Source organism: Ruditapes philippinarum, unplaced genomic scaffold (assembly GCF_026571515.1).
Source record: "Ruditapes philippinarum isolate M1 unplaced genomic scaffold, ASM2657151v2 ctg889_1_1_1_1, whole genome shotgun sequence".
Taxonomy (NCBI): Eukaryota; Metazoa; Mollusca; class Bivalvia; order Venerida; family Veneridae; genus Ruditapes; species Ruditapes philippinarum.
Genome location: NW_026861766.1, coordinates 250,681 through 275,984, shown reverse-complemented (window position 1 = coordinate 275,984; position 25,304 = coordinate 250,681). Strand labels below are relative to the sequence as shown.

The 25,304-nt window shown below is 33.9% G+C and overlaps 1 protein-coding gene across 1 annotated transcript in view; it reads left to right on the top strand.

Annotated features, from left to right (window-relative positions):
- Positions 1-24,217: 24,217 nt before the first annotated feature.
- Positions 24,218-25,304, top strand: part of LOC132716748 (heat shock 70 kDa protein 12A-like) — a 99,258-nt gene continuing 98,171 nt past the window's right edge. Inside the window, exon 1 of the mRNA XM_060700077.1 lies at positions 24,218-24,389. Coding sequence (XP_060556060.1) covers positions 24,387-24,389 — 3 coding nt within the window. The 5' untranslated portion in view covers positions 24,218-24,386. The remainder of the gene's footprint in view (positions 24,390-25,304) is intronic.

Here is a 25,304-nt window from a genome sequence, read left to right as displayed (position 1 = left end):
TTAAAAATAAGATATTAATATTTAGTCAGTTTTTATTACTAATTAAAAATATAATCAAGCCGTTTGCATTTTTTTAAGAGATTCTACTTTATTCGAACAATGATTTTATTAATTGATATGTGTAGTTAAGCACGTATTTATACAAAGGTTATCTGTAGTTAAAATAATGGTGATTATCTCCCCGTCTAGGGCCGAGGACCTGACCTTCAATGTCCGCAATTCAGGCCCTAGATCGTGTATACGAGTCAGCTCCGTATACTTCCGGGAGATATTATTTCTATTTATAACGTGATGATGTTATTCTTAAAAAAGAATCCAAAATGGCCGCCGCGCGTCTGTTATTCAACACGGCCACCGCGCATGTGTAGTAAGGTCATTTCTTCTATGCAAATGAGTAGCTATTAATAGAAAACAAAATGGCCGCCGCGCATGCGCAGTCTTGGGGCTAAAGAGGCCCATATACTACTTCTTGTGGCAAATTTGAAATTCTTCCGTTATACAAAAATAAAATAAATGTATTTTCAGTACAGATATTGTGACTTTTTGTTTCGGTTTTCGTCAACTGAAATGACACTTAATAGATAAGGTTTGAAAAGAAGACAACCGTTGGACTTCGGCCAGATTGAAGCAGCGATACAGGTACAGTATACATTCTTTCTTTATCTATTTGTTTGTTTGTTTCATTTTACGCCTTTTTCCAACAGTATTTCAGTGATATAGGCGGGTATTTTCCCGGAGAGTTACACCAGTATTAGACTACCTTCTTCCGCGCTAAATTTCCAAAGCATCTCCCGGGATCGAACCCAAGCCAGAGAGGTAGCTGGATTAGAAGTCATCGACTCCTTTATCTATTTAAAAGCTTAAGATGGCAGTAAAAGCAATTGTCTGGACTGTTGTCGGATACACAAGTTACTGTTAACTATACTGTTTCTTGGGAATAAGTTAATTAGTTAATAAAAATAACGTTAACATTTTACAAGAAAACTGTATCCTGAAAAACATTGAATAGAATTAAACATTAAAAATAATTTTTATAAAGTCCCTAAGTAACATCAAAAGTCTCCAACTTTTATGAGAATCAGCTCAAATTCGGTGTTAGATTAGACAACCTATAGTGATACATTGTACATTCAATTAAACGCCTTCTGATGGAGTATAAATAAGTGTAATTGAGGACTCCATATTCATGTAAATAGCTATACATGTATATAATATAATTATGTCCTTTTTGAAAGCTAAAGCTGTTGAGCAATTTTTTGCTCACGGTTACGTACGTTCAATACATTATAATGATACTACAGTTCCGTCGCTTATGTTGAATAGTTTCATTTGCACTTGCATTAAGACCAGAAAGTACTATACAAAATGATGAAAGCTGTTAAGCGAAATCTCGGCAAAGCCTAATAACCGCTGTAAACAGTTATCATCGAGCCAGTTATTCCATCTGTACCGGCAGCCGGTGTAATATTCTTATAACCTCCTTTTGCACTGATAGGATGACCTGAATATATTTATTCAAAAGAAATAGAACGGTTTCTTACATCAAAGGGTTTACTCGAGTATTCAGTCCTCATGTTATAAAATGAGGAATGAAGTCAAACAGGAAATTAGACCCTGACTCTATTTTTCGAAAAACAACAACAAACTAACAAACAAATCAAAAAACTAGTTATTCAATCTGTTCCATGTATTCATCGATACGCAGAGAATTTCTGACACTGTCTATTTAGGAGAAAAGAGATATGAAACATTTGCCCTGGTAAGACTCAATCTTGGACCCTACAGCCGAAACTCTTGTACTCTATCGCTAAATTATGATGGCTTTTTTCAAAACGCGTAAAAAATTCTGTTTATTATAATTCAGAAATACTGTTCTCAATATGTTACGGTCGTTGGACAATGATAGTGTAGCAGCAAGACTCCGCCATAGGCTGATAAGACAAGTGCATGTGAGCAAAGGGCCTTATTACTTGTTGCATTTAGATTGGTATACGGGTTTGCAAGCCACATAAGTCGCGTTTTCACGAATCAAAGCGCAGAAGGCTCCATATCGGTTTTTTGGTAATTGAGACAAATATGTCTTTTATGTTATCATTTATCAAATCATTTTACTTAAATGAATAAAATGATTATTATATCGAGTATATTGAACAATGACTTTTCTTTCCTTATAAGTTTTATTTATGATTTGCATATTAAACAAGTTTTCTTCATGTTGTTTATTATTCCTCAATTGCACGAGTATCATAAAAAGAAAATCGATTTATATTTTTATGTCGATTTGTCTTATTACTTCTGTAACGTATTTCGTTTTAATTCTGTAATTTTATTAAGAAGATTGCACTTTTTTTTTCGTGAGGCGGGACTAATGTTTACAGTATAATATTTTGTATTACACATGTGTAGAATGTTTTTCATTCGACGAGCGTTACTGAAAGGGTAAAGTTGTTTCCTAGTTCGCTTAAAATATGTCTGACGAAAAAGCCCATACTGAACACGAAAATACAAGAGGAGAAAGCGAGAAAGACAAAGCTTTAAACAGACAGGTAAGTATTTTTCTAGATGAACTGGAGATAAGGTTCAACAGCTTACAGCTAAGCGTTCATCTCCTGATTTAGGCTTCAAAATAAAAGAGAAGGAAACAAGGTACAATTTGACTTTAATTCAGATAGAATCGAGGGACCGATCTTTGCATGGTCAGCATTCAAACTACAAAAAGTACTATTGACAAAGAAATTGATTCTTTAAAACAGAGAAATTAAATACTCAAAATCGCAGATAAACATGGATAGGATGCGAGTCGTGAGTATTCTGAAGATGCAGCTTATCTTCGAGTGGCTATCTCCCGCGCCATGCGGAGCAGACGATATCAGCCCTACCAGCGTCCCAGCACTGCCTCCGCAGCACCTCACAAAAGAAACAGGGTCTTTTTCGGCGGTTTCAGGGAGACAATGAAACAAACATGTCATCAAGGTTTGGATCAGGCCAGTCTCTACAGGGATTTTTGGTGTCGGCCCATGCTTGCATGCCATCTGTAGGGACACTTCGCAAGTGTCCTTATGTTCAGAGAATAAAAGTCACAAGAAGGCCAAAGACACCTTAGAGCTACAGACATCCAAATCAACGACAACGACAAGTTGAGTACAATGTCTTTATAACAGGAGACAATAAATAAGAAATCTTTCAATCTAAGAATAGTAAACAGAACGTTTTTGTCAGAAATAATCTCATTAAATGTATAGATTTTTGGCGAAATGTGTTAAATGTTAACTCTTTTAACGATAATGTTATAGTTGAAAGATATAAGATTCCTTTTGACTCAGTACCTTCGAGCATGTTTTTGAAAAAAAATCATTCATCTTTCAAACATTCATCCGCGTTTTAAAATCTATCAAAGAATTACTAGATTTAGGATGTATAAAGGAAATTTCGGAGAAACTTTTTTGTACAAATCATTTGACTGTATCCGTCAAGTCTTCGGGAAAAGAACGTTTAATTCTTGATTTTTGAGGCACGTTAACTAGTTCATTCACAAAAGTAAAATTTGAAGACTTTAACGAAGCATTAGAATGTTGCCAGCCAGGAAATAATGTTATGTTTAAATTAGATTTGCGTAGCGGTTATCATCACGTTAATATTCACGAAGATTTTCAAAAAATTCTTGGAGTTTAGCTGGGAAGTAGATGGAAAACAAACGTTTTTTGTCCACCATTTTATGGCTTTTGGTCTGTCCAGCCCCCCATACCTTTTTATCAAACTCTTACGACCACAAGTAAAATATTGGAGGTCTTTAGGCATACAAATTATAGTTTATTTGGATGATGGGTGGGGTACCGACAGTCCATCTACATGCGCATAAACAAATGATAAAGTTAGGGGCGCTTTGATTAAGGCAAGTTTCATTATCAACGAAGAAGTAATTGGGTCCCGTTTAAGAATGGTTGAGATTTCTCTGGAACCTCGAGGAAGATTACATTGAAATTCCTATAGATGCGTAAAAGACAGAAGTTAGTTAATTTGCTCAGTAAAACGTTATCGTGTAACTATATTTTTACATCTAGGAGTTTATCCTTATTATTATATTATATTTCAGTATGTATCATTATTATTATATTTCAGTATCCCTCATGTACAGACTCAATCAAACCGAGTCTGCAATTCTTATGTAATTTTGTTGTGATTAATGCTTCCGAGGGATCACTTTGTTTCCAGATTTATTTAGATAAAATTGTGGGTAGAGTTGTTTCTATGAATTTTAGTCTAGGAAATATTTGCAATATTATGACTAGACATTGTCAATGTCTTATAGCTAGTTCAATAAGCTGGGACAGATAAAGTCCCTTTAATCGCACTCCCGAACACATTTTATTTGTGGTCGCTAGCATTGTAGGTAACGCCGGGTATATATTGAGTTCAGAGAATAAAATCGCTCACTGTATGTTTACTGAAGAAGAGTGCATCACTAGCTCCATTTATATGGAACTGAAGTCACTAGATCACGCAACTGAGTCTTTGTCTAATTTTTTCACGTGAAACTCGTTTAAAAAAGTTTACACTGAAAATCTTTATAATATCAGAATTATAAACAAAGGGAGTATTAAACCCCCGTTACAAAATTTGGCAAGACAAAATTTCGCCAGATTTTACTTGAGGTTTCTTGGATTCCTATAAATATGAATACATTAGCTGATTAGTATAGGAACTTGATTGGGATGATTGGAGTGTTAATCACAGCGTCTTTTCATATTTTAACAGCAAGTGGAGTCCTTTTGATATAGATCTTTTTACTTATCAATCAAATATTAAGCTGCAATGTTTTAATTCTCTATAGTAGTGTACTGGTACTTCCAGCGTTGACGCTTTCGCTTTTAATTAGGACGTAATGAATAATTGGTTGGTAGCCCATGTCCGTCTTACAACAAAAGCTTTGATATATTTGATTACCTGTAAAGCACATGGTATTCTTGTAAAACCAAAATGGGAGTCATCGGTGTTTTGGCCCTCATAAAACCTCATAATGAAAAGTTTAAAGATTTTATCAAAGATTTTGTAGAATTCCAGGAACCGAATAATTTTTTCATAGTTTGTTCCGTTAAAGTTAGTAATTCTGCCGTTTCTCCATTTGTTAGCATTGTTCTAGTCCTTAAAAAAGTGCAAGGCAGCTGTAGAGAGATGCTAATTTTATTCTGTTGAGAAGTTGCATGTAACTTGTGTAGATAACTACATTTTGTTTAGCGATGACTGTCTTCGCTACGTGAATGATTGTTTTTGTTAAAGCGAAAAATGTATTCGCCATGTGCACAATAAGCGAGTATTGTATTGATTTTGTTCATGAATTATTGTCAGGTCAAATCCTAAATAATGTGAATATTATAGAAGCGATAACATTTTTCACTTTTTTACATTACTTAAGCTGAAATTTGTCCGAGAAGGCAGATAAAGTCTTCGTTTTTTGTTTATATTTTACGTTTATTTATATAATAGTTATATAACAAAGAATACGATAATTTACATATAACATTTGGCAATATTTTGCTATTCGATTCACACACTATATCAAACAAATATAACAAAAGTCTTTGCCTGTATATGTTATATAATACGAGGTATGATAAAAAAAGTCCTTTGCCCAAATTACTTCTATTCACTACTCTGACAGTAACACACGATTCGTCGATTTGATATTTTATTGAAGATTTCTGATCGAGTTACACGCGGTTTTACACAGATTAAGTGACATAAACACACTTTTATCAGTAGAGGGGTGTGTCATTTAGACCAAAAGGAGAAAGTTGAAATCAGAGTCTTCATTTAGTACCTCAAGGAAAGAAAATAGATAAATACAGAATCCCTAAAGAAAGCCCAACACGGCAAAATTGAAAATGTTGCAGGCTCGGTTTGATTGAGCCTGTTCATGGACGGTACTGGAAAGTGCAAGTTACCGTCCACGCCCCCTAGCACCGGCTTAAGCAGAATTCAACATTTAAACGTGAAATAGTAAAATATTGAATTTAGAAACATCCGCAGATGTGTTCATACGGCGGTTATCATGGAACCTTCAATGTGACACTTCCGTGCCATTCCATGAAAAGCAGCGTATGGTCCCCAAGTAATAAAAAGCGTGTGCCCTAAACGAGAAAACAATGGGCGGAACTAAATAAAATGGAATTTTGAAAGGGGATCAGAGGTTAAGAAGCCTGCGTATCACAGTTAAGACGTCAAAAGACAAATTTTAAAAGCAGGCAACATATCCTAAGGGTGATTCAACATTATTCAAGTAGGAATATTGGAACCACCCAAGTGGAAAATGCCGAAAAATTGAAACTTAAAATACCACAAGCACAACAATAATGTCGTGCTGAACGATCTTCAAGGATCGAAAATATAACATCATTGATTAAATGTACGGGGAGACTTTTTACAGCCGCCACACGGCACAAATAACACGGATGTGATCATAAAATAGATAAATACAGAATCCCTAAAGAAAGCCCAACACGGCAAAATTGAAAATGTTGCAGGCTCGGTTTGATTGAGCCTGTTCATGGACGGTACTGGAAAGTGCAAGTTACCGTCCACGCCCCTAGCACCGGCTTAAGCAGAATTCAACATTTAAACGTGAAATAGTAAAATTTTGAATTTAGAAACATCCGCAGATGTGTTCATACGGCGGTTATCATGGAACCTTCAATGTGACACTTCCGTGCCATTCCATGAAAAGCAGCGTATGGTCCCCAAGTAATAAAAAGCGTGTGCCCTAAACGAGAAAACAATGGGCGGAACTAAATAAAATGGAATTTTGAAAGGGGATCAGAGGTTATGAAGCCTGCGTATCACAGTTAAGACGTCAAAAGACAAATTTAAAAAGCAGGCAACATATCCTAAGGGTGATTCAACATTATTCAAGTAGGAATATTGGAACCACCCAAGTGGAAAATGCCGAAAAATTGAAACTAAAAATACCACAAGCACAACAATAATGTCGTGCTGAACGACATGGAAGACTTCATGGATACACTTGGGAAGGAGTCCCCTTTCTATAACATTGTGAAAAAATGGGCTACCGAATTTAAGAGGGGCAGGTATAGCATTGGCGATGATGAGCGGTCTGGGCGTCCAAAAGAGGCCACCAACGATGAAACTGCCGAAGCTGTGCACGATCCGGTCATGTGGACAGAAGTCGAGACCTGCAAAGCCTTGCTAAGGAAGTGGGTATAACCTTTGGTTTAGTTCAGGCAATTCTGACTGATGTCTATGGCATGTCAAAGGTTTCCGCTAAACAGTTGGTCCCTAAACAGTTGACTGACGATTAGAAACGGATCAGGCTCGACATTTACAGATATTTTTTTGTCTCGCTACGAGGATGAACCTGATTTTATCTTCCGGATCGTAACTCAGAAATCACTTCGATCCAGAATCTAAAGCGTGCAGTAGAAGCACCCTGGCTCATCCCCTCTGAAGAAATTCAAGAGGGTACAACCAGCAGGGAAGATGATAGCTTCATTTTTGGGATAGTCAGGAGAGAATCATGGTTGACTTTCTTGAGCAAGGTCGTACCATACACGGTACGTACTATGAGGACAAATTGAGACGTTTGTGTCAAGAAATCGTGCGTAAAAGGAGGGGCGAACTGACTCGAGCACAACAATGCGCCAGCTCACACATCCCAAGTTGCAATGGCTGGTGCAACTGACTGCGGCTTTGAAATTCTTCCTTATCCCCCATATTCTTCGGACTTGCCCCCCTCTGACTTCTGTCTGTTTCCGAAACTGAAAACTAAGCTTCGTTGTAGACGTTCTGAAGCAATGAAGGTGATATGGATGCGGTCAATGAGTTTTTTGAGGTCGAAAATAGAGAGTTCTATTTTGAAGGGTAAACAAGTTGGAGCACAGGTAGGCAAAGTGCATTTATGTAGGGGGCGATTATATTGAAACGTGAGACCATAAGTTGTCTGACTACCGGAAGTACATCGGGCCGAGAACTTCTTTTATCAATCAACGTATATAATTGTAATAAGAATAATCGCTGATTACTTATATATAGGTTTGCTTCAATTAAGTATTGTTTTTGTTTTTTTAGTTTGTAACAAACAAGATTTTAATTATTTGTTATGTTTCAGAATATTTACTTTTCAACATTGTGGAGGGACATACATTCAACATTGTGGAATATCGAAACTCATCCTACCTTAGGAAGAGCAGCAAAAGGATACCGGAAATTGTAAGAGCTTCAAAGTCCAAGAATACACGTACCAAATACGATTGTTATTTTGAAAATATTGTATCATGTTGTAAGTTACACAAGTTTGAATACCTACCCGCCAAGGACACCACAATAAGCTTATTTCTAAGTGACTAGGGGGCGTGGACGGTAACTTGCACTTTCCAGTACCGTCCATGAACGGACCATACGTCGCTTTTCATGGAATGGCACGGAAGTGTCACATTGAACGTTCTATGATAACCGCCGTATGAACACATCTGCAGATGTTTCTAAATTCAAAATTTTACTATTTCATGTTTAAATGTTGAATTCTGCTTAAGCCGGTGCTAGGGGGCGTGGACGGTAACTTGCACTTTCCAGTACCGTCCATAAACAGGCTCAATCAAACCGAGCCTGCAACATTTTCAATTTTGCCGTGTTGGGCTTTCTTTAGGGATTCTGTATTCATCTATTTTTTCAATCAAACCGAGCCTGCAACATTTTCAATTTGCCGTGTTGGGCTTTCTTTAGGGATTCTGTATTTATCTATCTTAAGTACAGGAGTAAGTCTTTCCGTTATTGACAGTTATTTCTACATTATAAAATGGAACCACGATTTAATGTTAATTTAAAACAATCCGTGTGATAGCAAAATTGTGAAATTAACTTATGCAGGTTCTAGAAGTTTGTCTTGTCAACCTGTTGTTAAAAAGTCACCAGTGACGGTTTAAATTGCGGAGTCGGTTTTTCAGATATGATGAATAAAGCCATCATAAAATAAATCATTTATCTTTGCACGATACTCATGTCAGTGTTATAGTTACAAATAGCAAAACAGATCAGAAAAAAGTAGGTTCTAAGGTCAGTATTGCAAAATTACAAACAAAGCACTGTCCGGTATCTTGGATTTTAAAGTTTATCCTGCTGGGCTCAATTTTCATTCCGAAGAACTTTTTATTTTCTAATGTTAGATATGTGAAGAAAAGCAGTCGGTACATCATAGCAGATTCTAGCACTCCACTTTCGTACACTTGAGCTTGAGAAATTTTCAGAGACGCTTTAGATAGTATGGGGGAAGACAAATCTAATTTTAGGTTACACAGTCTACGAAGTGGAGGCGCTTCCGTCTTGGCTAACAGTTCATCCCCGGTAGAATTGAGAATGTTAAAAAAATGGTAGATGGAAATCTGATTCCGCATCTGACGGTTATGTGCATTATAATTAAGATAAAAGACTTGAAGATCACACAAATGTAGGATTGAAACAAACACAATACTTTTTTGCGCTCGATCAGTAACGAACCGCATTCTGTAAACGTCAAACGTCTTGTTGTTCTTTTTACCAATTACCTGATTAAGAAATACTTACGAGCTTAACAAGGTTGAAAAAGATTTAATTATGTTTCAAATCTTAACGGCTGCTTATATTATTAAAACATCTGTTTATTTTCAGTAAACATGTTTATGTATTATTTTGTTCAATTTAATAATGTGATAAAAGAATTTACAACTTTTTATCATTTGTAAAAACCAGAGCAAGAGGCTTGCTTAGTAAAATTGTCCTTAAATCATTTAATATATGTTTTATCGAATGACAACTTGTGTCAGATCCTGCATATAATTTTGTGTTAGTTTATTCAAATAAAAGCCCCTGGGTTAAAATTGGCCCCGCCCCGGTGGGCCATTATACAGTTGAGCGTCTTCAGGGTCATCATGGCCCTCTTGTTTTTTTTGTGTGAATGATTTTCTATGTCATTATTTGAGAAATTATTAATTAGTTAGCTTGCATACTTACTGATAAAGTTTAAAATTTCTAAAACAGTTTAAAAGAAAATGAGGTTTTTGTTTACTTATGTACAAGTAGATGAAATTAATATACCTTTAGTACCTAAGTGACTTCTGATTATATTCTAAGTAATGCTGGTCACATGACTATTGTGGTTTAAAGACGTTTTCGGTAATTTTTTGTGCGCATCGTTATGCGTTTCCGAGAAAGATAATCCCGGATAATTACTCTTCAAAAAGAAGGTCAAGTTGAATAGTACTCGGATAACTATTTAGATTTCGGCTACAAGCAAATAATGAGTAAATAATACAGAATAAATATTTCTAAACGTTCAGGAGGAGATCGATTCAAAAGAATAAGATAACCTTTAGACAATATCAGATAAAAGATTTCTCCTACCATTAGTACGACAGCATTGATGATGATTCTGCGCGCGTTACCCAACCCACTTGTGGTATAATGACGAAAGTGCGTCGGCAGACAAGTGGGCAAATGATATATTTTAAAAAATGTTGAATAAAAACAAAAATAATATCGAAGAAATTTTCCGATTTTCATTATTTTCTTTGTAAATTTCTGAATATTTGCTTACTGTTCGGGTATGTTAGTCGAGCGAAGAAATAATATGGCCTTAATATATAACCTGTTTAAAAACACATTCAGAATCATTTACTTAATATAGCATCAAAAGAGATAGAAATTTATAATACAACTTGTTTTTGTTGATATATGACAATACATTTAGTATAACACTGATATTTCGTAAGAAAGCGTGACAATTTTGACAGTTGGCATACGCGCTAACCATGGAAACAGTCCGTTTACAAAAAAACTAACACGTCAACATATGTTTTATTTCTTTTTTTGGAACCACCATACAATTTTACTTGATGTATCAAAAATGTAGAACATTTTATGTAAGAAATTTCTTGATAGCTTGAATTATTTACAGAATTCATGTTTATTTTTCTCATTTTTTGTTCAGTTAAAAAGCATGAAAAACTCATTTTTTAAAGAAATTTGTTCAGATTATCGTTTGTTTTATACAGAACCCTTAGATAAAGCTAGTTTTGTATAAAATTATGTTTATTGTGTGTGTTATAATCTGTCTTATACATTTTAATAACAAAGTTTGGCTATTTCAACAATTTTGAGATATATGGTTACCATGGAAACTGACATTTTACAAGAAAACCAACACGTCAACATATATTTTTTTTTTATTTAAATTTTACTTATCATATAAAACAAATTAGAAAATTCTATGAAAGGATTAAAATTTCATTAAACTTTAGAAAATGTCTTTAAATAAAAACAAATTTGAAAGAAATTTGTTAAATTTTACCATTGATTTACCAAAAATAAGATAATAGTCTGTAGGCTCTTGCTTTGATTTAATGCATATTTAGTAACCATTGTACAATGTAACAATGTGAATGGGTATCATGATTTCACTGAACATAGTAACAATATGACTGGGTATCTGACTCAGAAAGTTAAGTATTAAACCAGTGCTGAAGACACAATTGAACTTTAAAACCAAAATATCAAAACTAGCTTAAATATGCATTGTCTACTCAATAGCTAGTTTATCCAATTTATCCCTGTGATTTGTGAGTTACCTTACAATAAACTTATGTACTCTTATTTTTGTTATGTTTATGTGATCACACCTTGATACATTATATTTAGGACTGTGGTTATACATGTGTATTAAATTAATAAAATATTGCATTTGTAATTTCATATTACACATTGTTTTGAAAATCAAGATTTAGAGGTATGAAATAAATTCATTGATGATCTATAGTGCAGTTATTATTTTTAGCTTAACTATTTGAAGAAAAATGGGGCTATTCTTTACACGTGGAATTCTTCATCAGTGTTACATCTTAATGTTTTTTTCATGCAACTAATGGCTTGCACTTTACCTTGGTTTGAAATCCGCATTCTTTCATGTGTAAAAGACTTTGCACACTTTTGGGGATCATAAAAATGGTCACTTTCTAAGGTCAGTAACTCCTTAAATGAATTTTGACAAAAGTATGACCCTCTAAACCTACGATTAAATACAGGTTAAAGATTTGCCTGCAAAATTAACCTTGAAACTAAATAATAGTATACCTTGGAGGTCACTGTCAAAGGATCATAACTTGTGAATTTTAAGTAAAATATGGCCTCATGCGAACATAAAAGAAAATTCAAGACTTGACCATATGTATATAAATGAAATAATTAATTAAAACATTTTCCATCAAGTTCTTGGAATAGTTAAATAGAACAACTGTTCTATTGACAGCCCTTGTTGATATTAATGGACAAGCTTGTGGTTGCTGTGGTAGTCTCCTGATTGACTACAATATTATTAAGTAGAAAAGCTGAATTTCAAATGAGTTACCAATGCAGTTTTACTATTGATGTTTAAAATAGTGTTGGTTTAGTCTGCACATATCTGTATGTTGTATGTATATTATTTTGCACATACATGTACATGTATATCATGACTGTACAAAACCTGCCCATCCATGGAAAAATCACAGGGTATGAAAGTATGTCAAAATATGATCTTGAATATTCTTAAATGACCACCATTAAAGCTAGATGATACTGAATTTGTATGTAATGTTCTATTTAAGATCAGTCAAATTAATATTTTATTACTTTTTGTGCATAGTGTACATGGTGTAATGTAGCAATAGCATGTGATAACTTATTCCACTTTATTCATACATGTATTAAACAATATATATATGAATGCCTCGGTTTTTCAAGGTATGGGTTGAGTTATTGTCGAAATGCTACTGGTCATCTGCGAAAATATAAGAAAAAAAATTTAACGGCCTTACGTGGACTTTCTTGCAGCCAGAATATGCGGACCATTGTTCGTATTGAGCTACCGTTTACGAAGACTTCATTACAATTGACGATCCGTAAATAATATATCATCGCGAATTTACCATTTTGGTCATTTAATAGAAACGTTTAAAACAAACAATTTTAAATAAAGTACTAATGAACACGCATTGTTTACATTACGGTTCATCAAATTCAGGTATGTGACAATTCGTTACAAGTAAGCTAGTCACTGATTGGCTGATGTCTAGACACGGATTTTCTTGTCTAAAAATAGAAATATCGGTGTGAGCAGAATCGACCGATGCGCAGGATAGTAGATCAACAAGGAAAGGTGGCAACCCCCACACGATCCAATAACAAGAGCCAGTGGCAAGGAGCCCAGGAGGACCCCCACACACACCCCAAAAAACAACGAAAACAAAAAACAAAAAAAAAACAAGCTTTTTATACCATTAAAGACATCAAATAGAGCCAAGAACTTCAATTTGATTATAATGACAAAACTGTTCATTGGCGCTAAGTAAGTACTGAAAAGTATATTCATAAATGGGTAAGATATATTACAGGGATTTACTTGCTTATTTAATTGCCGGTATTAGGTCATTTTCCCGATTGAAAATAGTATATCATTTTCCCAATCCACAGGAAAAATTTCCCAATTGAAAACTACAAAATAAAATTATTGAATAGAAAATTGTAAGTTAGACAATAATTTAAATTCATTGTTAGGATTTGGCATATTGTTTGGTGTATGTGCGTCCTAGAGTATGTCCGGATTTGTCCGCTCTATATCTTGCTCATTCCTTGAAGGTTGACAAAAAATTCGTACAAATGTTCACCATAATGGGATGGTGTCTTCCACACAAAACCCAGGTCCGCCACTCAAAGGTAAAGGTCACAATTGTGGAGTTAGTGCTGCAAAACCCATGTCTGGAGTGTAATGGAGGGATTTTGATATTACATTTTATTATTACAAATGTTCTCCATAGCAAGTTGGGTGTGTAGTTCTAAACATTCATGTGTCTGTGGTAAAGGTCAAGGTCACATTTAGGCGTCAAAGGTAAAAAAAAACCAACAAAATAAATCATTCATTTAAGAGTATAACTTCTATAATACATGGATGGATTTAAATATGAATTAACACAAATATTCTCCATGTTGAGTTGAGTTGTCTTATTGTTAAATAAATTGGTCTGTTGGGCCTCTTGCCCCTTTATTATCATATTAGCCCCTTTCATGTTGCCTTTTGCTCTTGAAAAATGCCCCTGGTAAGTCAATTACGAAAACACAATACATCACAAATTTTCTAGGTCACAACATTTCTGTCTGTTGGGAAGGTGAAACAAACATAATTTTATTTTGGCCCCATATTTATTGCATATATTTGTCAAATTATTGTCAAGATTTGAAAAAAATAGCTTAAATAGGTTACTAGGTACTAACTAAGATTAGAAAATATTGGACCATTGTGGTCATCTTGTATAAGAGAAAATAATATGTGTCCAGGTTGTAAGTTAGACAGATATTTAAATACATTGCTAGGATTTAGATATATATTTGTTGGGTCATGACCCATTATTTAGGTATGCTATCAGTGATCAAGATTGGGTTAGCCCAGGGCAAGTAAAAGTCACAGATTACCAGAAAAATAAATTCAATACACCCATCGAACCGAAAGAATTACTGTAGCAACAATTTTTTTGTGGTAAAAAGTCATTGTTTCCTTAAATATTTTACTATCTGATGATAAATGACGCACTGCATACCAGCAGAAAACATAAATGAGCTAAGAATTGTTGTTATTGCCAAAAAATTATAAATCCCAAGCAATTGTTGACAAGTGATTCCGTACTCACCCATATATGGGATTTAGAAAGTCATTATCTAATCAGCATCCCTCTCATATAAGCACATGATCAATCGACGGTCTGTCGTGGAATACATTTTATTTGTCTTAAACATAAATTGTTCTAATTGGTCGTTCTATAATTATAAAACCAACCAGAATCTATGTAAGAAATGCTTTTCAGCCACTTTGCTTTAGTTGCAGTGTAATAAGATTCGCCGCCTTTGCAGAACACGGTCTGACAGTCTATAGAATCTTGCCTGACATGATACTGACAAAACCAGAAAATGGTTAGCGGTGTCTGCAAGAGTTTGAGTAATGAATGGTTGTAAAAAAACACTGACCATCTTCAATGTCATAGCGGCACTTTAAATCTTGTCTGGGAAGGCCTTATTTAAGCTTGTATAACAGTTGGTGATTTTATTAAGCAATGAACTTAATTTACTGTTGACAGGTAGGTGGTTTCTGGATTTAACATATACATCATTTATTTGCAGAAAGGTGCTGTTAAAGAAAATCTTTATTAGGCCCCAGGTGAAACTGAAATGTTACTGTTTCTTGTTTTAGCATCTGTGGAGTCCCTAAAAATAATCATGCTTATCTTTCAATATTTAAAAAGATTGTTAACATATTTTAAAGCAGCACGCCTCCATATTTATCCTAATTTTCATGAAAATTTTGAAAATGTATTTAAAAGTAAAATATTGTAAGTGAACAAAGAAAGTAATTGACACATAGCAGTCAGCATTTTTAATCCATGTAAATTACAAAAAGGAAAACGTCACAATAATATTATGCAAAATTAGCCCCTACTGCATTAGTAACACAGTAGAAATATGGTGATAAAAACTGCAAAAATCAGTCATAAAATGATTGCACACAATAAAGAAATTATCACTTGAATCTTTATTATTTCTACATTTCTTAAAATATAAGTATATATTCCATATATTCCAAGTTTATTTTTCTGCTCATCTGGAGGCATGCAGCTTTAATCTTCTTTTTTTTTTTTTTTTTTTTTTTTTTTTACAAAAAAATATTCAAAAGTACATGTTAGAGGAGATTTTGCTCCACTGATGGTAATAAAAATGTTCTTTTATGTTCTTTATGTTCGTTCAACAGTTCAGTAAAGTTAATCTGCAGTTATCCGGGTGTTCATTCAATTGAAATCGTCGATTTAAACAGTGTTTTGGGTGGTTGGATTTCCAAAAAGTATAGCTTGATTAAAAATTATCAGTATTTGAGTTACAGTTTTCTGGACAAGGAGCCTAATCATGTGATTTCTTATAATTGTTCAAAAGAAATAGTGAACAAGACATTCTGAAAAGTGCCGGTGTCGCGCAATTATCACACGTGTGGTAATTTTACCCCGCGTGTGATAATTACGCGGTGGCGTAATAATCACACGGTTAGGGGTAGTGCCGTTAGAATCACACGTACGGTCTTAAATTTACGACAAAATAGTTAAATTATACACCATTTTATTTCAAAATGAATTTCGCATCTAATGGTATAAATTGTGTGGGAATTAATTAATTTTCTAACACACGGGAGTGTTTTAAAAAGCATGTATTGCACCGATTTTTAAATAATTATGACAACCTTCGTTATTAATAATTATAACCAGGTTCTGATAAAAAAAAATAAAGTTTTATATGGCATGTTATGCGTTGCAATATTCAATAAATTAAGGTTTTTGTTCTATATCAAATATTTATATTGTATAACTCTAATATATATTCTATGCCATAATATTTATTCAATCCTGCTGAATAATTGTTCATCATAAAAAGTATTTGTGTGCGATAATTTTCTATATGTATGTTCTATATTTGAAAATATATATTGATTGATAAAAATATTTATTGTATAGATCTACTGAAATATATTTATTCGATAATTTGAATCATGGGATAGAACACTTAGCATACTAAGCCCCGCCTATAAAGTAAGTACGAATGTCTGATAAAGCGTTATCATCCTAATCAAACTAGACTTTAGAGTAGTGGAAATGATAAACGTCTTGTAAATAGTGCATATGGTTAATTCTCCTTTTAAATGTATATGTATACGTAAAAATGGAAATACATTTTAAAGTCTTCAAGACATGCAATCGTATAATAATGGTTTTGCATATGCCTAATAATTTAACAACGATATGAACCTATGTGAGGATATCATGTAAGATGCATATACATAAAAAACACGGAACATAAATCGGAATATATCCCCTATATAAAACGAAAAATACCAAAAGAAACATTACAACTGAAAATGTTATGCCGTCAATGCAATGTGCAGGTAAAGCGACCCGACGCACGCTGTACCTTTACAATTTGACGTCAACGACGTCGCAAGCGTATTGTTTTTTAACGGAGCAGCCCTCTACTCATTAACGAAGTAGACCAATACGTGTTTCACATGTTTTTCATTGCGGCTGATCCACTGCCTGTATATATATAAATCTGTACAAGTCGGTATCATACTGTATTGTAATATACTGTATGATTATATAAATGAGCTATTGTAATGACGCAAACTTCCAGTCTTTCCTTCTTTGATTTTTTTTCTTTTTCTTTTAGTCTTTCCTTCTGAAACTTTGATTAAAATCGCACATGTAATAAACTGTAATGTCTTTTATTCCATGCTTTTCGGTGGTTTATTAAAATATATATGTGAAATAAAAAACTGATAATTTCACTGTTTTAAACAGTGAAATTATCAATTTGATGATTTCACTGTTTTGAATATTTGAGCCCTGTGCGTTATTTCAGTGAAATACTATAAGAATCTTACACCGGCTGCCGGTACAGACCGGAATATCTAGCTCGAGGGTGACTGTTTACGGCGGTAACGAGACTCTGCCGAGTTTCCGCTAAACAGTTACCCGAGAGCTAGATATCCCCGTCTGTACTGACAGCCGGTGTTTGATTCTTTTTCTTGCATATTACATATCAATTATTTTCAGAATAGAAATTAAGAAAACTGATATTCTAATAACGCACTTTTTTCTTATAGTAGCGTATGAACGTACAACTTCATTCATAACGGTTAAGTGACGTCATCCTAAGAAAGCAATTCATTCATAAAAGGCGCGTAGCAATGACGTCATTTAATGCACGCGACTTGTCTTACATAGGGGGTGTAAGACAGGGTTTTCTAGCACCGGTGTAAACTGTAGATTATCCTGTCATATATGCAAGAATATAAGAATCTTACACTGGCTGCCGGTACAGACCGAAATATCTAGCTCGAGGGTAACTGTTTACGGCGGTAACGAGGCTCTGCCGAGTTTCCGCTAAACAGTTACCCGAGAGCTAGATATTCCCGTCTGTACCAACAGCCGGTGTCAATTATTTTCGGAACAGAAATTATGAAAACTGATATTCTCATTACGCACTTTTTTCTTATAGTAGTTTATGAACTTACAACTTCATTCATAACGGAAAAATGACGTCACCTAAGAACGCGATTCATTTTTAAAAGGCGCGTCAATGACGTCATTTAAAGCACGCGACTTGTCTTACATGGGGGGTGTAAGACTGAGTTTTCTAGCACCGGTGTAAACGGTAGATAATCCTGTCTGAGATGCAAGAAAATCAAGCGTTCATAGTACTGGAAATCAACTTAATGGCGTGACGTCGTAAATGACATCACGTTGTATTATTACTTGGCGCCCTTTTCATTTAGTACTAGGTTAAAATGTCTTTTTAAACGTTTCTTTGCATATGATAGAAAAAAAAGTTTAATGTAACATCGAAATATACTTCACCTCATGAACACCAAAAGTTCATATTTCACTCGTGGCTGCGCCACTCATGACATATACAGTAGAACTTCGGTAAGTCGAAGTTGAAGGGACTTGCGTAAAAACTTCGACACATCGAGACTTCGACTCATGAATCGCACTCAATTCCATGAAAAAATTTCGACCCGTGACTAGTCTATAACGAAACCTTTTTCATGTTTTTTCCATCATTAATCTGATATTCACATTTTACAATGATAAATATAGCATGTTAAATAACGTTTTTCACGGCTAATTATTTGGACTACCCCCATTGATGTATAGAAAAGAGTTACAAAAGGCGTAACAATACGAAAGGGCGATAACTTAACCAACTTATAGTATATATTTCGCGTGTTATTCTCACGCGACACCGGGTCAAGGATGTAATCAAATGAAAGTAGTTCTTACTGTTTACTTTCAAATACCACTACGGCAATTAAAATAGTAACGATTAAAACATTTTATCACACATTTTATCGCAAACAAAGGCTGTTTGAACACACGGCTGTGTAATTAACACCCGACACACAAGTTGATTGGAAATCGTCTTCGCAGCCAGGTAAGGTGTGAAAAATATCTCGAGATCGACGGTGCCAAAAAAATCGAACAACTTCGACTTATTTGTGGTAAATTGCACTAGATTTACTTAAAACACGGACCACGAAAAAACTTCGACACATCGAAAAATTCGACACATAAAATCTCGACTCATAAATAGGTTTTTATAAGGAATATATAGGGGGAAAAGTCCGGACTTTAATTTTTCTTCGACACATCGAGAAAATCGACTAATCGAAGTTCGACTCATAGAAGTTCTACTGTATATCGTTTGGTGCTAACTCGGTGAAATATATTCCGCTTTTACACTGCAATAAACATATATCCTATATATATTAATATAATTCTGCAAAAAGAAAATGGAATCAATAAAATAAAATAGATAAATACAATGAAAAATATAGACAAAGATGATTAATGAAATGAAATTTAATCAAAAGGTACATCCGCTGAATAAATTATTTCCAATGAAAACTAGTGACTGTTACCAATATTGATCCAAGATTAAATGTTTTTTTACTGGAAATAATTCATTCAGCGGATGTACCTTTTGATTAAATGAGAGTAAATTTTATTTATTTATTTTATTTTATTGATTCCATTTTTTTTGCTAGTGGGAATGTTCGTTACCACTGCCGCATTGGAGCCTCTGTGAAAAAAACTGCATTGATATATACAATGTGCGAAAAAAACTCAACCGCTGTAAAGCAGTCGAGTATTTTTCCTATATGAATCGATGAAAAAACTGTACTGCTATAACAGCAATACAGTTTTCAAATGCTCATTGAAGTGTACTGAGTTTAATGGGTTAGTAAGAACAAAGTAAAAGTTTCAAACTATGCGATAACTTCATAAATTGATAGCATCTGTGTAACTATTATGATTATCCAAAGGAAAGCGACGTTACAAACATGCAGTATTTTAAAGTTTGTTTCCTGCATATCAGACAGTATAATCTACCGTTTACACAGATGCTAAAAAACCTGTCTAACACCCCCATGTAAAAGAAGTCGCGCACTTTAAATAACGTAATTGCCGTGTTTAGCGTCAACTCGGCAGAGCCTCATTACCGCAGTAAACAGTTACATTGTAACCTCGAGCTAGACATTGGCAGCCAGTGTAAGATTCTTATATAATCATATTGTTTAAAAAAACTAAAAGAAAGCTTTTCTCTGATGTCAACGTAAGAAAAGGGTTGTACTAAATTGAAAAATGCGTTATGTCAAGTTAAACCCTCACAATAGACATTAATGGTATCGGGACCACCGCACTGCGTTGCAATCGAATCCTCTCCCGTTTGCGTTGTAACATGTTGTTTGCACAAGTCATCACGATACTTTGACAAGTTAGCATGTTGTCTGCACAAGTCATCATAATAATTTGACAAGTTTACATGCTGTTTGTACAAGTCAGCATGTTCCTTTGACAAGACATGATGTAAATTGCACATGTTAACATGCTCAAACGACAAAATAATATCATCGTTTCACAAGACAATAAAAACATTGATTACATAAGACAGTCACGGCGTTCCATATCACTCATTGGTCCAAACGGAAATTTTAATATAAGTTCTATTAAGGCTTCATTTTCGATCGCATTTTATTACCTGTCATAAGCATCTACAAATTCCGAAAAAGGTGTTTCAAATACATAGGAGTGAATTACCATGAGCTATTGTAGCTCTCAGTCCAATTCCTTTCTGTTTAAATTGTAAATTATTAACATGTATAAATAACCATGAATAAAAATATGTTTAAACCAAATACATTGAAACACGTGATCGCCAGTGTTGCCTAAGCGTACTTATAAACTTGTTCCCGTGAGTAAAAAACTAATGGGGTGGTTACTTTTCATATGCAGAAATTGGATGGCTTCCTTTGTTACTTATAACAGTTTGCGACAATTTCGTTATTACTTATGTCTTTTACGCGCCTATTTTATTGTCTTAATAATCGGTGAGGACAGATGAGCTTTATTATTTAAATCTTAAATCGGTTTTTGAAATAAAGTATTATTCCTCTTTTAATACATGATTAGAAAAACTGGGCATGTATTCTGAACATTAAACTTTTAAAATTGTATTAAAAATGGTTAAGTTACGTTGATTTTTGCAAGTAAGGTATGCGTTTAGTTCACTCATTTTATGTTCAGCGCCGTCGAACTTTGCCGTTGATTTTGCCGTATTGCATTTCTATATCGACGATAAGAACACGTCTACGGAACGTTTTTTTCTGGAAATTAATTAGATATGCGCACTATAGTATCATTCTTCTTCATTAAAAAATTTAAATTTTCAAAATCGAGTTACAAATGATAAAACTGTAAATCATTTTGTAAAGTATGTGTTCGTTTTGCAAAGGTATGTTACGCTTTGCACCGATAAATTTGATATACAATACAATACAAATACTTTATTTCGCTTTAAGACCTCCGGCCTTTGCAAAAACATATATACAGAGAAATGTACACAAAATTATAGCATGTGCACAATATTTAAACATATACTATATAAATTTAACTGAAAATGACTGTAAATTTCTTGGAGTTTCTTATTTATCATTGTGTATCGAAGATATATTAATTGTTTAACTTCCTTTTTCCAAAAGCGTAATACAAAAATGTAGCTGTATCCTTTATAAGATCGTCATTTTTTTAGACATTAATATATTAAATTTGTTTCGGGTTGGTGAATTTAGGTACTTAATCGGTAGATATAATTTTCTTAGTTTTGAATAAAAATCACAACGTAGTAAAAATGAAATTTATCTTTTATTACATTCTAAGAACATTTTGTGAATAATCTGTTTTCCCTCAATATCTTTTTATGTTTTTCCCTCAATATCTTTTTATGTCTACCAACCTCAATTTCAAGATCATGTGACACTATTCTAAAATTTGAGTATATATATCTAAATTTTCTAATGTCTAGAAAATCTAAGTAACAGTCATAAGAGAAAATTTCCTTAAACATACCATAAAATGACAATTTTACATTAGAAGTTAGAGATGAATGCCACTCTTGTTGGTATATATCTTTTAACCTATTTTCAAATTGTGCTATCAAGTATTTTTCTGATGTAACTGATTGACTTTCCCAGACATATCCAAAACCATGACTTTGTAAAAAAAATTCTTAAAGATGTAACCCAATTGTCATGTCCCTGTATATCATCATTAAACATTAAATAACACCTTTTTAACTAATCTATCGTTTGGCATTTTGATAATTTTTAAGCAATAGTTAATACACCTCTTAATGGATATTATATACATGGGGTACCTCCCGCAGTCGCCTAATACAGCTACATTGGATGCATTTTGTTTACAAATCATAAAGCGTTTGCATGCATAATATTGTACTCGTTCTAGCTCTTCAAATTTACCCATGCCCCAAATTTCAGCCCCATATAGTAACTGAGGACATATTTTAGAATCAAACAGTTTAAAAAATACTTTCTTATTTAATTGGCCACAATCATGCAGAATTTTAAATAAGCGGGAGCGCAGGGCCAAGTTTAATTAATAAAACTTCGCCCCTGTGCCACGCCTATTAGCATGTTTTCGCACCGCTAGCTTGGCGGGGGAGCGGGGCGAAAACACGCTAATTAGCGGAAGCGGGAAAAGTTATTTCTACTGAGCTTCGTCCCCGCTTAATATCGTGTTTTCGCTCCGCGGCCACGCATTTTAACTTGTTAATTATCGACTTTTCGCTTGGCGGGGTCACGGGACGAAGACGCGAATGGCAAAAATTCACCACCATACATAATCAAACCGAGTGTGCAATTCATGTAATTTTGTTGTGATTAATGCTTCCGAAGGATCACACTTTACCAGATTTTCATATCAGAATTGAAACGGTGACACATTTTTGAACATGAAGTATAATTATAATCACAACATTCAATGGCTTGATCAATATTTTTTTATTTTATTGTTAAGGGCATTCTTTTGGGATTTGATTTTCTCTATTTTAAGGAGAAGTAATTTGAGTTTAGCAACACTTTGATCTAGCAAAATATCAAGTCTCCAACACATCAAGTACCGAATACGTATTGCGGTACCATGAGTCTTTAGCCGACACCGCACATTTAAAGAGTATATTGTCGCTTATACTTGAATACCATGCAAACAATTATATGCTCTGCTTTGAAGACATTAAGGATTTGCTTAGTAAAGAGGCTAGCCAAATATACATTATTTATTGTAGTAAAAATATAATACATATAATCTGTTATAAAGAATAGTTCTTGGCCCCTTTTAAATAAGAAAAATATATATGATAATATATTAAATGAAATTTAATTTTATAGTCTATATGATTGGACGTTTTATTTTCCTATTTTGTTTTAGATAAAGAGTTTTGCACAGATGCAGACTATTCTTTCTCAAAGTAAGGACAGGGTAGTCGGAATGAGATTTGTTGTGACAGTCACTCTTTTGTATAACTAAAGTCTACTATTAAAGTATTTTGATGTAACCATTTAAAATGTGTTTGATATATTTTAATTATACTACTGCTCTTGTTTTCAAATCATAACAGTTGCTAATGTTATTTAAACCTAGAGCTGAGTAGTTTCAGTAAAGTCGTTAATGCATTGTTTTGTTCAATTTTGTAATGTGATAAAAACGGTTCTACCTTTTTTCATCATTTGGTATAAACCATAGCCAGAGGCTCGCTGACGAACATTTCCTTATGCCATTTTATATACAAATCTTATCAAATGACATTTGTGTCACATCTCTTGTATAAATTTTTGTTTCAGTTCAATACAGTTTAGCTATCTAAATGTTTAAGGCAAAAAAAGTGTTTTAATAACACATTGCGTGCTTTGAACCATCATTAACACGACATTTTTCTCCAATATGCACCATTCATAGTTCCCAGAGGGCTTACGGTTGCTGTTTTTACTTTCAACCAAGTATTTGGCAGTGTTATTTTGGAAATGTGTGTAAAGGGATAATCATTTAGGTCATGAAAGTCTTCCAAAAATTCTATAAGTTTAATATCTACTTATAAACATTCATCGCTTTGAGAAATTATGTCTGGGGGTCATAATTTATGACAGGAAGTTTATGACACGTCTGATAATTGCGTAGTCAAGAGGTTTAACGAAGTATGCCGATTGGTCGGATAATATCAGCATATAAGGATAAAGTCCGGTAGAGATGGTATGCAAACCAGTGTAGTGATCATTTAAAAGCGGTCGTTTATCATGATTACTGTTTGTTTGATTTATTTTGACATTAAAAATTGCCGCCAATGTCCAGGATATAAAATTATAGAAAATCTCCATACACTGACTTACGCTGTGTTAAACAATTGAAAAAAAAACATTAAAACGGATTATGGTAAGTTTTTGATTATTATTCTATTTTTATTACATGGTTTTATTTCAGATGATTAAGCCTACACCCAAAACAAATGAAAATGAATAATATTAATTATTTTAATCTTTGTGAATTGAATTGAATTTCTTTAGACCGCGCGATCAATGTTAGCCCACGAAAAGTGCACGCCCTTATTTCCAGTAAGGTTGTTACCTCAGCAGATTCCAGAGACCGCTATGATATACAAGGGAATCGGGAACCAGTCTCAAATTTGAATAGACTCCTTGGTTCTTTTACATGTCCAGTGTATAGTACTGATACATGCGAGTTTCTGGGTTTCTTGCCATTTCACCTCTAGGTAGATAGGAACCACTAAATGTGTCTCTATAAAATCTGAAGGTTAATACACAGAATCAAACCTGGAACCTCAAGGGTTACCCTCAGTGGTCTAACAAGCTGGGCTATCGTGCAACCATATAACGACTCAGATTACAAAGTATGCTACAGTGAAAAGATGGAAGGAAGAAGATAATCGTAGCAAGTAAGGCCTCAGGAATGTTATGTTTGACAGGTGTATTACAAAGTGATATATAGCCATTTCAGTTCAGATTTCACACAGGAAAGTTCAAACGGGAAAAGGCTCTTAGTCTGTTGGCTATCAAAACCTTTTTGCAAATGATAAGATGTACACCAGTATCTCATGGGAATTGCAAATTGTACTCCTATGCATATTTAATAATTGTTAAAAAATATGTTTTAAGACCTGTTTTGTGTAGGAGAGTAGCTTTACATGTATTGAGACTCTGTCTTACACACCAGAGCAGTGTTTTATTAACGTACTTACGCCTAAGATTTGCGTAAGTTTTAACTTACTTCTGATTTTTTATGTAAAGGCGTTTTACTAAAGATTTGGGTAAGTAAGTTTTTCGTTAGTTT